The sequence below is a fragment of the Fusarium poae genome, chromosome 3 (genome assembly GCF_019609905.1).
Source record: "Fusarium poae strain DAOMC 252244 chromosome 3, whole genome shotgun sequence".
Taxonomy (NCBI): Eukaryota; Fungi; Ascomycota; class Sordariomycetes; order Hypocreales; family Nectriaceae; genus Fusarium; species Fusarium poae.
Window position 1 is genome coordinate 7125613 of NC_058401.1, and position 13683 is coordinate 7139295.

Below are 13683 nucleotides of genomic sequence, written 5' to 3' on the forward strand. Positions count from 1 at the left end.
CCTTCCTCCTCTTAAGCACTGTTTCACCCCAGGCTGCCCTATCCGCATCGGTTCTATCTTGATCAATATTATTCTTGGCCAGTTTTCTGATTTCCCAGGAAATTATGACTTGATTTGACTTTAGTACGAATATATCTCATAAGCCTTCAATTCGTCCCTCGTGTCATCCATAAAGATCACCCGGAATTTCATCCTCAGTCCCAAGCCAAAAGTTTCCCATGCGACTTCTCTTCTCAGTATCGGAAAGCTCCCCCGTACTTTCATCTGTACTCTCATACCCATCGCTATCATGTCCCGATGCCTTGACCTTTCTGATCTCTTCCCCGAAAGTCCTCGAATGCTCGTTGAGTGTATATGGGAACAAAGGTTCGGCCTTGCCTCCGCCGCCAGTCTCAGTAGGATCATAAGCAGGACTACTGTCGGTTTTGCTGGTTCCTGCATTTGCCCTATCCTTCAAAACTGCTGTTGCTAAAATATATGCTTGAACTTCCTCCTTGGTAAGTTCTCGCAGCACGATTATCAAGTCGTGTTTGATCTTAAATCTTTCCCTGCCATTAATTAAAGCTTCAGGGCTGACAACGTGACGGCTTATTTTAGTCCATTTCGATACTAGAGGTATTCCCTTGGTTTTCTCGTCATCTTTATTAGATGCAACGTTTTTGCGATTGGGGTTTGGAACTTCTGAGAAGTCGGCCCTGTGCTGTTTCAAGATACTCTTAAGTGGATGTGCTTGCTCCAACTTCTCATCTTTTGCATGAGGTGCAGTACCCTCTTCAACGAAGAAAGAATTGAGGCGAGCATGTTCTGTTTCATTGTGTTCGTCCACAGCGCTGTCGCTTGCTTGGACCTCGACTGTTGGGCTGCCATGTACTTGGTTTGCCTGTCTTGTGTCTCCAGGAATAGAGATCAGATCTTTGAATGAAGCAATGCTTTGCGTTCCCGAGTCATTACTCTCCACCTGTGCATCGTTACCTGTTGATCGTGATGGGAGGGCGAAGAGTGCGAGCTGCTCTTGATGTCTGCCAACATGGCTTTGATACTCCTTCATAGATTGAAGACCTTCTTTGCACAACGGACAACAGATTTCCTCGCCGTCCTCCATTACCTTGGTGCCCAGATCTATCATCGTGTCAAGTTGGTTTTTGTGGAAGGCTTTGGGATGCTCTCGGGTAACATGGTCTCGGCACTGTGACTTCGTTCGGAAGACTTTTCCACATGAGCATGGGCAATTGTATGTCTTCCTATGATTCTGTATCTCGTGCAACATCCAGTCGTGTCTTCGCATGAACTCCATCTCGGGAGCTGTGCAGTCTTCCCAAAGACAGACGTAGGGCCGAAGGTCGGCAAGTACGTGTCGCCTGTTGATGCGGAGTTAGCTACTACTTCACTTTGTTGGACATGCATTGACAAGGTCACTAACTTCCAAGAGGCCGTGCTGGTAGCTATTATCATCATATAGCAGAATGGACACTCGAACGGTCCATCCTCCGCTTCCTTTGGCAGTGGAGGAATACGAAGCTTCTCACTCCCCTCCTTGGACGATGCGAGTGAGGTTTGTGTGAGGCCGGAATCGGAGGCTTCATCTTCGTCCATCGCTCCAAGGCTAAAACCAGCGGCCTTTGCGTGTCGAGGCAGGGAGCTCGCAATGGTACTCTCCAAATCATTCTGTTCCGCTGGATCAAGGCCTTGTTTAAGCTTCAAGTGGTGGTTTTCGCGGTACTTGAAGTATTGTCTCCTGCGCGATGTTGCTTGACCCAGCCTATCAGCCAGGAATGGTTCAATCCTGTCAAACTTAGTTTTAACATGCTGAATGTCAAACGGTTCGTAATGTGAGGCATCGATTGAAAGAAATGTTGTGAAGCGATCGTGGGGAGCTGGGTTTCTGATGGCGACGCTAAGTCGCAAGAGACAGTTGATGACGTCCGAAACATTTTGCGCAATTTGTGCCATCTCGGTTGTTGGTATCTCATCACATTCAGAGTCGGCATCATAATCATCCTCCAGTGGGCTGGTCATATCATCTTCGGCACGATCCCAAGGAACTTTTGCGCCTGATATAATGAGAAACGCGTCTTCCAAGAGCTCCGATAACTCGTTGAGAAGAGACTTTATTTGCTTCTGCAAATGAGACGCATCTCTGAGTCGGTATTGTAGCGATCGCCGTCTCGTACTGTGCGCTCCGATGTTCCCTGTCCATATTTTGAAACGAGCTTCATCCTCCTCAACCCCGAACGCGGCTTTCTGGTCAAAAGCAGCAGCTTCCGAGGACACAGCCTTTCGTACAACATAGAACTTATCAAGGCACTTTCGAACGGAGTCTGCGATGTTCTCTTCTACCATTTTGTTACCTTGAAGAATACAACCGTGGAAGTCAGCAATTTACTTGATGAGGGGATACGACGGAGCCTGATTTACCCAGTCGACTCCCAGATTCCACGTATGCTGTCATGAATCTATTGGCTGCATTTCCTACGCCATTTCAATATTCCATTCAGCTGACGCTTGCTGACAATTCCATGGGTTATACCCCGCTCTCATCTTCTAGCCTCATTGACATCCTTCTCATATTCTCATACCCAAACTTGCAAATCGAGCGATGTCTGGATTCGAAATAGCAGGTTTAGTTTTGGCAAGTATTCCTCTGGTGATCTCAGCTTTGGAGCATTATAAAAATGGTGTTTCATTGATGCAGAGATACAGAAGATACGAGAGAGAATTGCAAAAAATGATAAGAAATCTCCAAACTGAACAAGTCAAGCTACAAAATATCTGCGAGAAGCTACTTGACGGAATAGTTCCACCTTCGCTCATCGACGCAATGGTAGAATATCCAGGGGGTGATTTGTGGGCGAAAAAAGAAACTCAGAAAGCCATCCGGACCAGGCTTTGGAAGTCGTGGGATGTTTTTGAAGGGAACTTGAGAGACATACAGGCAGCCACCGAAGGAATGTATGACAAACTTGGAAACGCGAACCAGGTGAGTGACTTTGTCGTGGTACTATTGCGAATCTGACGACTCTCTTAGACACCGTGGTCAGACATGACTCTCGCAGCCAAGGAGCTCAAGCGTGTAGCATTTGCCCTAAACCGGGCAGCCTATTCTGAGCAGCTGAGCACTATTCGAGACGGTATAACGAATTTGGAATCGCTAGCAACAATGAGCGTCGATCTGGAACCCACGAGACGAATGAGATCTCGTGTCAAGCCCCTCAATGTCTTACGCAGTGTTATTTCCAGCATATACCGAGCGGTGGAGTCAAATCTCAAATGTGGCCGTGAGCACCACGTATTGATGGAGCTATCAGGAGGCATTGACAGGCCTAGTTATAGCAAGGAGGATGCATTCATGGAAGATCACCAAACTGATCTATTACTCGCCCATCATCAATCGAAAGATGACAAATCTCAGTTGCTCAAGATTGGCAGTCATGAATGGGAGGGACGATTATTGAGAGTTGTTCCAAACTTGCAAAGTACAGCTCAAATATCTGCTAAGCCAGCTATACCGAGCTCACTCAGACAAAAACCGAGAAAGAGTGGAAGATCTGTACGGTTCTCTATGTCCAGATTTGCATCGTCAACTACCATAACCGAAACAACTACATCCTCGATCAGCAGCGGAATTGCATCTTTATCAATGGGAACAGTAACGGCCGTTACACCACATACTCAGCCATGTCTTGATATATGCAGTGGAGCGACACCAAGCATCGGTCATATATGCCTGGGAGCTATCACGGACAGGTTTGCAGGACAAACACGAACATACAACGTTTACAGCTCTGCTATACTTTCATCAGAAGCCCAGTGCTTGACGGTCTCACTCTACGATGTACTCCATAGCGAGGACAAATACCATCTTTTTACATACAGACAAAGGTTACAGCTCGCAGTGTTTGTCGCAACAAGCGTGTTGCATTTATACAGAACCCCATGGATGTCGGAGTTGCCTCGAAGCAAAAGCATTGTCTTTGTCAAAACGCGAGACGTCGTCGACTACAGCAAGGCCTTTCTCAAGGCTGAACAGACAAGCCAAGATGATCGGAGCCGAAACTCGATGGTTCAAACACCCAAATTATTACCTATTGGGGTTTTGCTTGTTGAGCTAATCAAGGGTCAAAGGATTGAGTCACTTCGATCAGCGAAAGAAGAACTCGGCAGTGAGTCCAGTGCCCTATCGGACTTCATGACTGCACGACGCCTTGTCGACGAAATATGTCAGGCTAGTTCTACCTACGGAAGTGCAATACGACGATGTCTAGATGTTGGGTTCAAAGCCCAGGCCTGTGATGTGCAGAATGAAGATTTCCAGCACAACTTCTATTCAGGTATTGTGGCTTTGTTAGAGGAAGATCTGAATAACTTGTAGAAGTAGTCCAGCATAGGACAATATATTGCATCTAATTTCCTGCTTTATACACCATGAGGGTATCGATAAGTGATGTTAGGATTTGTATTGTAAACTCTGCAAACACACACGTGACTACCCTGCCTTACAAGGACGTGGGATACATAATAAAAGTCTTATCATGGCTTTTTACCTTCAGCTTATCACAACAAGTAGGGCTTATGAGCAACCTTATTCTCGCAAAATATAAAAACACTACTGAACAGCCAATCTCTTCTCCTTTTAGCACAACCAAAACGACTGCTACCAAACACCAAGCTGTCGGTCGATTACACAGGTTTTTGTACGCCACAACCACTGCTACTGATGACAGTGAGTTATCTCCATTCCATCCCTGGTTATACCTAACAAGCTCGTTGCCCAGTCCCGATCTCATCATGTCAACTCCAATGACACAAAAGCCCTTTCCCTTCTTTCACAAATTCCCCCCAGAGATCAAACTTGAAATATTGAAACAGTGTTTCGAGAACGATATTGTCTGCTTTTCATTGACATGTCGCAATATGTATTATCTCGCAAAACCTCTCCTCCCCAACAAACCTAAGCTCTCCAAAGTCGATCAGCTTGGATCTATACCATACACTACCACGTTTTGGGATATCTGTTCGAATGACGCCTATCCCAACCGGCTATTACGTTGCGAAGGCTTCAAAGGAAAGATGGTGAACTATTTTCCTGAGCTTCATCTCTGCAAGCGGCACAGCTACAATGCATCTGCATTTGTGTGCGACCCGTGCAGGACCTATCCCCCCGACCACCCTGTTTGTCAAATCGAAAGGTGCAAGACACATTGTGCATGTATTTCTTGCCCTCTTTATATACGGCTACTCGATTGGATGGGGAGTAGAAAGTATTGCGCTTGGTGTAGAAAATTTACTTTCCGGAAAAGGAACAACAAAGGAGAATGTAAGTTGGCCACGACATCTCTTTGGCTATCGATATTGATCACAATGTTAGGCTCCCATGGAAAAAAGGTCATAGAGGTCGCAAATAACCATTGGACTGCGAGGAAAGGCAAGTCATATGGACATGGATGGCGGAGGTTATGGGGGACGGAACCCGTCGATGATGAGGCTTAGCAACCGAATGCTAAGCCGAGAGTAAACGCAAGGGTTGTGTAAGCGAATACTCTGAAGGATCTTTTCAACGTCACGACTCGATGATGCTTCAAGTATCTTAAGGTGATAAATCCCCAGCCTCAAACCTATCTTCTCAATTTAGATATGCATTACTATCCTTCATAATACACATAAAGATAAAGGCAGGAGGGGTCAATATCTCTGGCTAGGGTGATCTACTCTTACTTTGTTATTGATAGCTGGCGGTGATCCAGCTAAAGATGGCCAGGGCAACATCTCTACCAGAAGTTGCGGTCAACGTCAACAGTTGATGGTCATGAGTCGATGTGAAGCGGAATAAACGGATGACGTTTGATATAAAGGTAGAGAAGTAATTATGAATGGGAATGAATTGGGAAATGTTTGACGTTTAAAGTGGAGGCTCATAAGATATCTAATTTAGTGCTGGACTGCTGGGGCCTATGCGTTGTCTCCTATATTATGCCCAAATTTGGGATAATTCTCGATCAAGAATTACTTCAGGCTATCCTACTTGCATTTTGCTGTGAGACTACCAACATACCACGTCTACCTTCACTACAGTGGTGTTATTGCTGATGGTTTATCGCCTTTATCTAGAAGCTGATGTCATGTAAGTCTACTGGCTGTAAAGCGGTGTAATGGATTTAAGGTTTCGACCTGCTATGTCAAACTCTACTGGATCTGGGAATAAAAAACTTTAATGAAAGACCATTCTCTATGATCGATAATTTTCCATAAATCAACATCTAATCTCGCAGTTTAAGGTTTTTACTTCTATCCTCGCCAATGTGACATGAAACATGACATTGCGTTCCTGCATACTGAATTTTTATATATAAAAGACATTGCCTGTTGCAGGTCATGTCTATACCTTCCTCATTACTGACAACTTGTAATCTGAGCTCTTTATCATATACAGACTTGCACTTCACCGACAATGCAGTTCCAGCTTACTACTCTTTTCGTTCTGCTCGCTGCTGGCTTCCAAGCAGTAGAAGCCAACAGGTGTCTTTACAACCCGCCTCGTCTGTGCAGTCAGGGTTGTCCCAACGGAGGCTGTACTGTAGCCAACAGCCCCACTGATGTGTGCTGGTACGACTGCTAAGCTGTTCGTAAGTGTAACCTCTTTCCATTGACATGCTACATACTGACAAGATGTTGCACAAGTCAAGCACTTACATCTTCTACCTCACATTATAAATTCTCTATTGTCGATCGGACAAGAAGCGTTTCTGCCACTATGATAAATATTCATTAGTGTCGGGTTCACAAATGTCTTGAGCCATACGGTCATCTGCTCATGGAACCATAGGGGCGGGTCAGTCATGGAATCACACTTGACGAGGAGAAAGAGACGGCATGTCCCTGGATTATAATATCGCCAAATAATTTTAGCACTACTACGGATATCCTGAGATGGTATTTGAATTAAAGCGAATTTCTATCAATTAGATAATTAGCGCCTCCTTAGGACTTCAGTTTTTGCAAAAGTTCAGGCAATAGCATCCTTTCCCAACGATAATATATACAACTCTTCCACAATCACCTTTCTTTCTGGCTTTCAGACTCACATTATTTGAGCTTTCGTATTATTGCTTATCCTTACTCAAGCTACTGTAGTGTTATAACCAAGCTTTTGATGAGCCGACGCCGGTTGTAACATTGGATATAATGCGATCTATGCTTGGGCGCCACGGAATGGGATAACTACGTATCCACTATTTCTTTTCTGCTTGATAATCTGGTTGGCGACTTCAACCTCTCATGCCATCATCTGGCTTGTTTCCGGCTTTCCGAGTTTTATTAATCCAATTTCCGATTGTCACGAGCCTTATGAAACTATCAAGATCTTCATCGCATAAGTGCTTGGCAATTTAGGCGATTTCGGCACCACTAACTACGACCTGGGTCGTCGAAACGAATGTTTTTACCCTTGTTCTACTTTCGAAACATCATGTTCTCAACATCTGCGACGACTCTTTCAATCTGGTCGCGGCGACTTAACTTGCCAGTGGTTTGCAATCTTGGCTGGAAGGCCAGGAATTTCCCAATATCGACATCAATGAGGTACGGGTAACGATCATTACCTCCCGAATCAACGCCCAGGAGAATTGTATGAATCACTAACTTCATTATCTTCGAGTTATTTAAGAGCTGAACGCTACAGTCATCCATCGCCATTAGCCATGATTTGGAAAATAAGTGAAAAAAAAGTTTTAGCTAGATCCCAGTGATCAAAGCCTGTGGACAGAGCCGCTACTGGGATGCGTGTTCACTTGGATACAGAAAACTATGTTCTTGTCTTAACAAGATTATGGGGCTGCAAAAATAATGATATTCATCCCTTGTATAAAGTGCTGGTTCAAGATATTTGGCGTGGTGATTTGAAGGCATTTAATTCTCATGCGCGTTTGTCGATTGACATCCGCCAGTAACACGCGCTAAAAATGCGCCGTAAAAAGCGCGACAAGACCGATTCTAGGACTATCTGAGCCGATTTTGTACAGACTCTCAACAGTAGTGTAATAATTCACATAGCCATCTGATAGAAGGATATAGCTCATGCAATTGTCTCTCATATAGGTACATTATTTACTGAAAATAGTTGTTGGTATAGGGTGGGCATAAAGACACTACGTCATGAAACCTTATCGATAGGTAGAGCCAGAGCCAGAGCCAGAGCCAGGGAGATGAAAATCTCAACAAAGATCAACAAATTTGCCCTGGGAGGAGGCCTGGGAATCCAAGGACCACATGACATATTTTAAGAAAACCAAGAACAAGCGAATGTCACGGTTAATATTGAAATGGAAAGACAGGACGAAGATCGATTGAAGTAGTTTAGATCTACAAAGACAGGCATGGGAATGTTGTAGTGGATATAAATAGAAGGGCTTGATGAGGAAAAAAAAGGGGACAAGCTTTTTTTGCTTTTCATCGTTCCAGACTTCAAAAATAACAACTCAGCCCAGTCATCAGCCCTTGCTCTCTTCCTCAGTGGAGACGGGGACTAGGCGATTAGAGGAAAATTAGTTGGGACCGATTTTAGGTATACGAGGTTTTGGCAAAGTCTGAGAGTGAGAGAGAGAGAGAGAGCGGAACTTTGGTTGTATTGGACAGGATAGCCCCGGTCCAATCGCGTGGAGACGTATCGTCCTTTTAATAGACGTTGCCAAGTATGCAACTTGTAAGCTGAATGTCTTGTTTGGGATTAACTGCCGAATATGAGAGGAGGTATCAATATGAATATGACAGACACTCGAGCAAAGAAAGATTCATTGATCAAAAGAGAATTATTTGGTTACTTGATAGTAATCCAATAACACTTATTCTAAAACTATCTCTACTGGATTGACTGTCGAGAATGAGATGGGATGAAGCCGGCCGGGAAAAGACAGAGGGGGACGGGCCACTTAAGCCTCAAGGCGTCAATGTAACGGTCTGGCCGAATCTTACCATGGACCGAGCAACCGACTAACGTTAACTGACTCTCCAGCAGCCAGCAAAGCAAAGCAGATGCAAGGTCCCAAGCGCTAGACGAAACCCGGCGTTTCCGACGAGCGCCAACTCTGTAAAAAGGCGATAAGTAATAAGCCACATTTTAAGCAAGTAGCTGTTCAATCACAGACTATTTATGCAAATGAAAATACATACAGTCAAACAGCCAGCCTCTATCTCCATCTATTCAAGCCACCACAGCCATAGCCCTTTTTCTGTAAGCTTCAGGCTTGACTTAGCGCATGTCAGACGGGCACTCAACCAACCCCATTTGCTTGGACAGAAAACCCTGCTTAATTATGTTATGTAATTTATCTGACGTTAGTTAGCGGGCTACTACTCCGTACCTGATTTAATACAGGGGCATGAAACCCCTGCTGGCCCGCCCCCCGGTACTTCTTCGACCTTTTTCGTTCCAAAACTTGTCATACAAAAGGACAACAACGCGTCGTCGTCAAAGCACACTTTGATCTTTGTTTAATACGTATTTATCACGAGGTTGTCCTTGTTTAAACTTGACTCTTCTCATTCTTCTTACCAACCTATAGCCTCACTTTCTATCCAGCTCTCTCACCGCCGACACACTACCCCCTTCTTCTCAGCTCCACTTCTCTGTCACATTCTCAGTCTCACTCTCGTATAACCAGCCCATCATGTCATCAGCCCCTGGATCCCCTGGCGGCAACGTCATGACACAAGCTCAATTGGAGACATACCAAAAACAAAAAGCTCAAGAGAGATCAGAGAGACAAGCCAGCGACAGCGAAGATGAGGATGACAACATTAATTATGACTCTGACGATGACAACAAAGCCGTCAAGTCAAGCGACCAACGAAAGGCCCAGGAGGCCCATCTTGCTACTTACCGACAAAAAATGATGAAGACTACCACTGGGCAACCAGCAGTAGAGCACACACGAATTCCTTCCCTCAAAGGTCCCTGGATGGATATCACCGACAGTGATGATGACGACGACATTCCCCTGGCCATGCTCAAGGCCAAAGCCAAGGGCGACCAAGCATCAAGATTGTCAGGCGTGCGATCGAACCCCAACTTGCGCGCATCTTCACAGCAATATCTTATGAGACCTGATTCATCACAAGCACGACCCAACAGCGGCTCACACCTCCGACTACCATCTTTTGCATCAAACCTTCCCCAAGATCCATTTGCAGACCCTTACCAAGATCCTTTCAATGAGAAAAAGCCCATGTTCACTGGCGGATTGATTGGTGTTATCGCGCAGGAAGAGCGAGCCAAGGCATCCCGACGAGGAGGAACACCCAGTGTGAGCCTCACAGGTCCTCCTGATACAGGATTCGGTATGCCCAACGGATCAATCTACGGAATGCAACAAGCTTCGAGATCCCAGTCCTCGCTTTCAGGTATGCCCAACCCTTATATGGGTTCGCCTTATGGAATGCACCAAGCTTCAGCATCCCAGTCTTCGCTTTCAGGCATGCCTATGCAGCACCACATGCAATGCCAGATCCCCCATGGAACCCAACAGCAAATGCAATTCATGCAGACTGCCACTTATGGCGCTCAGCACAAGCCAACAAACTCATGGGGAAGCATCCCTCAAAGACCAGGAACGAGTGGAAGCATGGCTCCTCTGCAGAAGCCTTCTCTACCAGCTTATGGAGGATATGCTCAGTCTATCCCACCAGCGGAACGAAGCAATGTCGGTCTACCAAGCCGATACAGGGCGGTGTCAAAGCTCAAGGCTTAGACGAATTGTATGAACAAAATTGAAGAATGAATATGAAAACGGCTTTTTGGGATGAGAGGCACGATACCTGCATAATGCGGCTCATACGAGAACGCTTTACAGCAATTTTTACTATGTCTGGGTGGGGGATATGGGGTTACAAGATTTTAATATGTTATGTACATCATGTATAAAAATTCTACTTGGCACACGATCACTTGACTTGTTCACAATGCTCGAAGTGCTACAAATTATCCAAGGCGTCTATTCTGTCGCCGAATATCCGAAAACACTACTTCATATCAAGGTTTCATCCGATTGAAGGCAAGGTTTAAATGGAAGACCATGTCATTTCATGCTGGAACGCTGTCCTACTAGCGAGGCACTGATGGCCGAGTATACTGTACAATACTGGAACGCTCGATTACTTCAGCCCTAGACTAGACAAAGGAGCTACTCTAAGCATGTTCAACTTGGCTCACTTCACTCTTCATCCGAGCTTGAGTCTTAGTAATACCAGCAGCTGCATCTTCTCCGTCGAACAACACGGCGATCTCCTCAAGAGTGGGGCCCTTTGTCTCGACGAAGAAAAAGTAAATGACCAAACATTCGATGACCAGGCTAAAAATTCCGTTAGCTTATGACATAATCCACGTTCTTTGACCAAGACTTACATAACGATGTAGACAAAGTAGAACTTCCACGCCAACTGCTGGAGACCAAGTGGGTTGACCCATTGGTTGAAAACACCAGACAGAGCAGTGAAACAGAAGCAGAGTGTCAGACCCTTGGCTCGGATGTTGTAGGGTAGAATCTCAACGGTGTAGGATACGGTCAGACCAGGCCATGCGGCACCCGCAACTCCGTAGAATAGGAAGATCATAGCCACCACGGCAATACCAGCAGCGGAGGACTCGGTCTTGGCATAGACTGCACTGCATGCGGTCCATATAATGAATGAAATCAACATGCCAACGCCTGCGAATAGGAATAGAACTCGCCGTCCGACGCGATCGACGAAAAAGGCAGCGAAAAGAGCAATGAGCCAGCACCACATTGTGAGTCCGCCATTGATGTAGGCTTGGGTTACAGCAGTAGACAATGTTAGTATACGTTAATCAAGTGTTGTACACACAGTAACTTACTCGGTGATACCAATAGTTTTCAGAATGGCAGCAAGCTGTTGGAAACAATGGTCAGTGCTGCTATTAAATATGTCAAGTTATCCTCAGTACTTGCATAGTATGAAACAAGTCCATTGCCACTGCATTGGGAGAAGATGGCAGTGGCTATGATCAAGCCGCATCGTTTTCGGTTACCGGGAGTACGCCAAAGCTCAGCCCAGCCATCACTGGAGCCCTCATGCTCAAGCCTGATTGTGTTGACAATCTCGGTATACTCCCACCTAACAAACTCGTCATCATCTTTCCCGTTACCGTGGTACTTGACAAGGATCTGGCGGGCCTCCTCTTCGCGACCCTTGCTGATCAGCCATCGAGGGCTCTCGGGGCTTTTATGGTAATCATTATGATTCTAACTTTATGAGTCATGGTATATACCTATAGACCGGACCTTTATTAGCATCTAGGTTCAAAAACTGCGTTTATCATTGAGTCAATTTTTATATGTATACTTCGGGACTTACGCCTCGGAAATCTCCAAATAATAATAGCTACGTTGGTGGTATCCTCCGAGGATGGGAGAAGAAGGTCGATGAGAATGGAAATTTGCAAACTCTCAGGGTTCTCAACGGAGATGAGACTAGACATGACGAGTTTATGATGATCCCTAATGATGATCCTGATTATGGAGGGTTCCCAATTGCGGTTACTCCTGGAGCTAGGACGGGTATCGCTGAGGTTCAGGCGTATTGCATTAGTGAGGACGAAGAGGACAGGTAATGAATGACCTTGGTTGGCTTCATATAGTTTAGCAACGTTAAAAGTACGAGACAATAAAAATGTATAAACAAGTCAAGCTCAATGTCGTCCGGTTATATTTCAAGTCAATGTATGGGAATATTTACTCGAACAATAAAAGCAGTAGTTAGTTACATGCTCAAATTATTTCATGATAGATTAAGCACTCATAAGGTTGTCCACAGAGGCTTTACTGTGCTTGACCCTGTATTGTGTTGGTCAGTGCCGTGCCGCTTTTCCGATGAAAGTGCCGGGACCAAACTGATAAAAGGAAGTGCCAAAGTTTGGAGGCTAGGAGTCTGGAGTTATCATTGAAAGAGCATTGCAAATTGCAAATCAGCTGCTCTAGGCAGACACATTTAGAAATATTCACTTTATCGTCAAGTCATTAGCTATAAAGAAGCCTGGAAAGATGTAACAGCCGAAATAAGAGGAAGGGAAGTCATTATCGGGCTTGACAATAGCATCACATGCGAGATCTAGATAGAAGCCGTGGTATCCGGGTTGCTCCATATGACACCTGTGTTTACTATTATCAAGTCAGCCGCCGAACAACAACCAAGGACCAACATATGACTCAAATTCACAGTGACGGCCCGACTGAACAGAATCCATGTATAAAGAGTGAACTTCATCGCCTGAGTAATTGGTGCTGTTATTTTATTGAGTTATTGTCTCTGAACACCCAATACCATTTCTTAGCTATGGAGGACTTTTCACTTGTCATGCTTGTCTTGTTTATTGACATAACCGCAGTCGTCGTCCGTATATCCGCAGGAGAGTGGACAATAGCTGCAAAGCTTTCATTACTTGCCACTCATCTGGCTCTGATATCACAAGTTTTAAAGACAGACACAAGCAGGATGAGCTTGTAGGACCCTACTAAAGCACAACCAACCATCCTAACACCTTCTACGATCAACAACATTGCCTCTACCCTACACTTGGACGATACGTGACGACTCGATCGGAGACAATGTCGGTGAAAGACCTGGTGATGGAATGGTCAAATATCTGTATGTCTCACCAAAGTACCTAGCCAACCT

At 45.1% G+C, this 13683-nt stretch overlaps 4 protein-coding genes across 4 annotated transcripts; 2 read left to right on the forward strand and 2 right to left on the reverse strand.

The window, feature by feature from the left end:
* Nucleotides 1-163: 163 nt before the first annotated feature.
* FPOAC1_009790 (uncharacterized protein) lies at nt 164-2340 on the reverse strand (the record flags this gene model as incomplete). Its single annotated transcript, XM_044854210.1, has 2 exons — nt 164-1358; nt 1421-2340. 2 exons carry the CDS (start codon nt 2338-2340, stop codon nt 164-166), a joined length of 2115 nt encoding a protein of 704 aa, XP_044706880.1.
* Nucleotides 2341-2725: 385 nt separating this feature from the next.
* FPOAC1_009791 (uncharacterized protein) lies at nt 2726-4369 on the forward strand (the record flags this gene model as incomplete). The annotated part of the gene is made up of 2 exons (XM_044854211.1): nt 2726-2977; nt 3026-4369. 2 exons carry the CDS (start codon nt 2726-2728, stop codon nt 4367-4369), a joined length of 1596 nt encoding a protein of 531 aa, XP_044706881.1.
* A 5290-nt stretch (nt 4370-9659) lies between these two features.
* FPOAC1_009792 (uncharacterized protein) lies at nt 9660-10739 on the forward strand (the record flags this gene model as incomplete). Its single annotated transcript, XM_044854212.1, has 1 exon — nt 9660-10739. One exon carries the CDS (start codon nt 9660-9662, stop codon nt 10737-10739), a length of 1080 nt encoding a protein of 359 aa, XP_044706882.1.
* A 437-nt stretch (nt 10740-11176) lies between these two features.
* FPOAC1_009793 (uncharacterized protein) lies at nt 11177-12487 on the reverse strand (the record flags this gene model as incomplete). The annotated part of the gene is made up of 5 exons (XM_044854213.1): nt 11177-11339; nt 11393-11798; nt 11954-12228; nt 12278-12302; nt 12364-12487. 5 exons carry the CDS (start codon nt 12485-12487, stop codon nt 11177-11179), a joined length of 993 nt encoding a protein of 330 aa, XP_044706883.1.
* Nucleotides 12488-13683: the final 1196 nt, after the last annotated feature.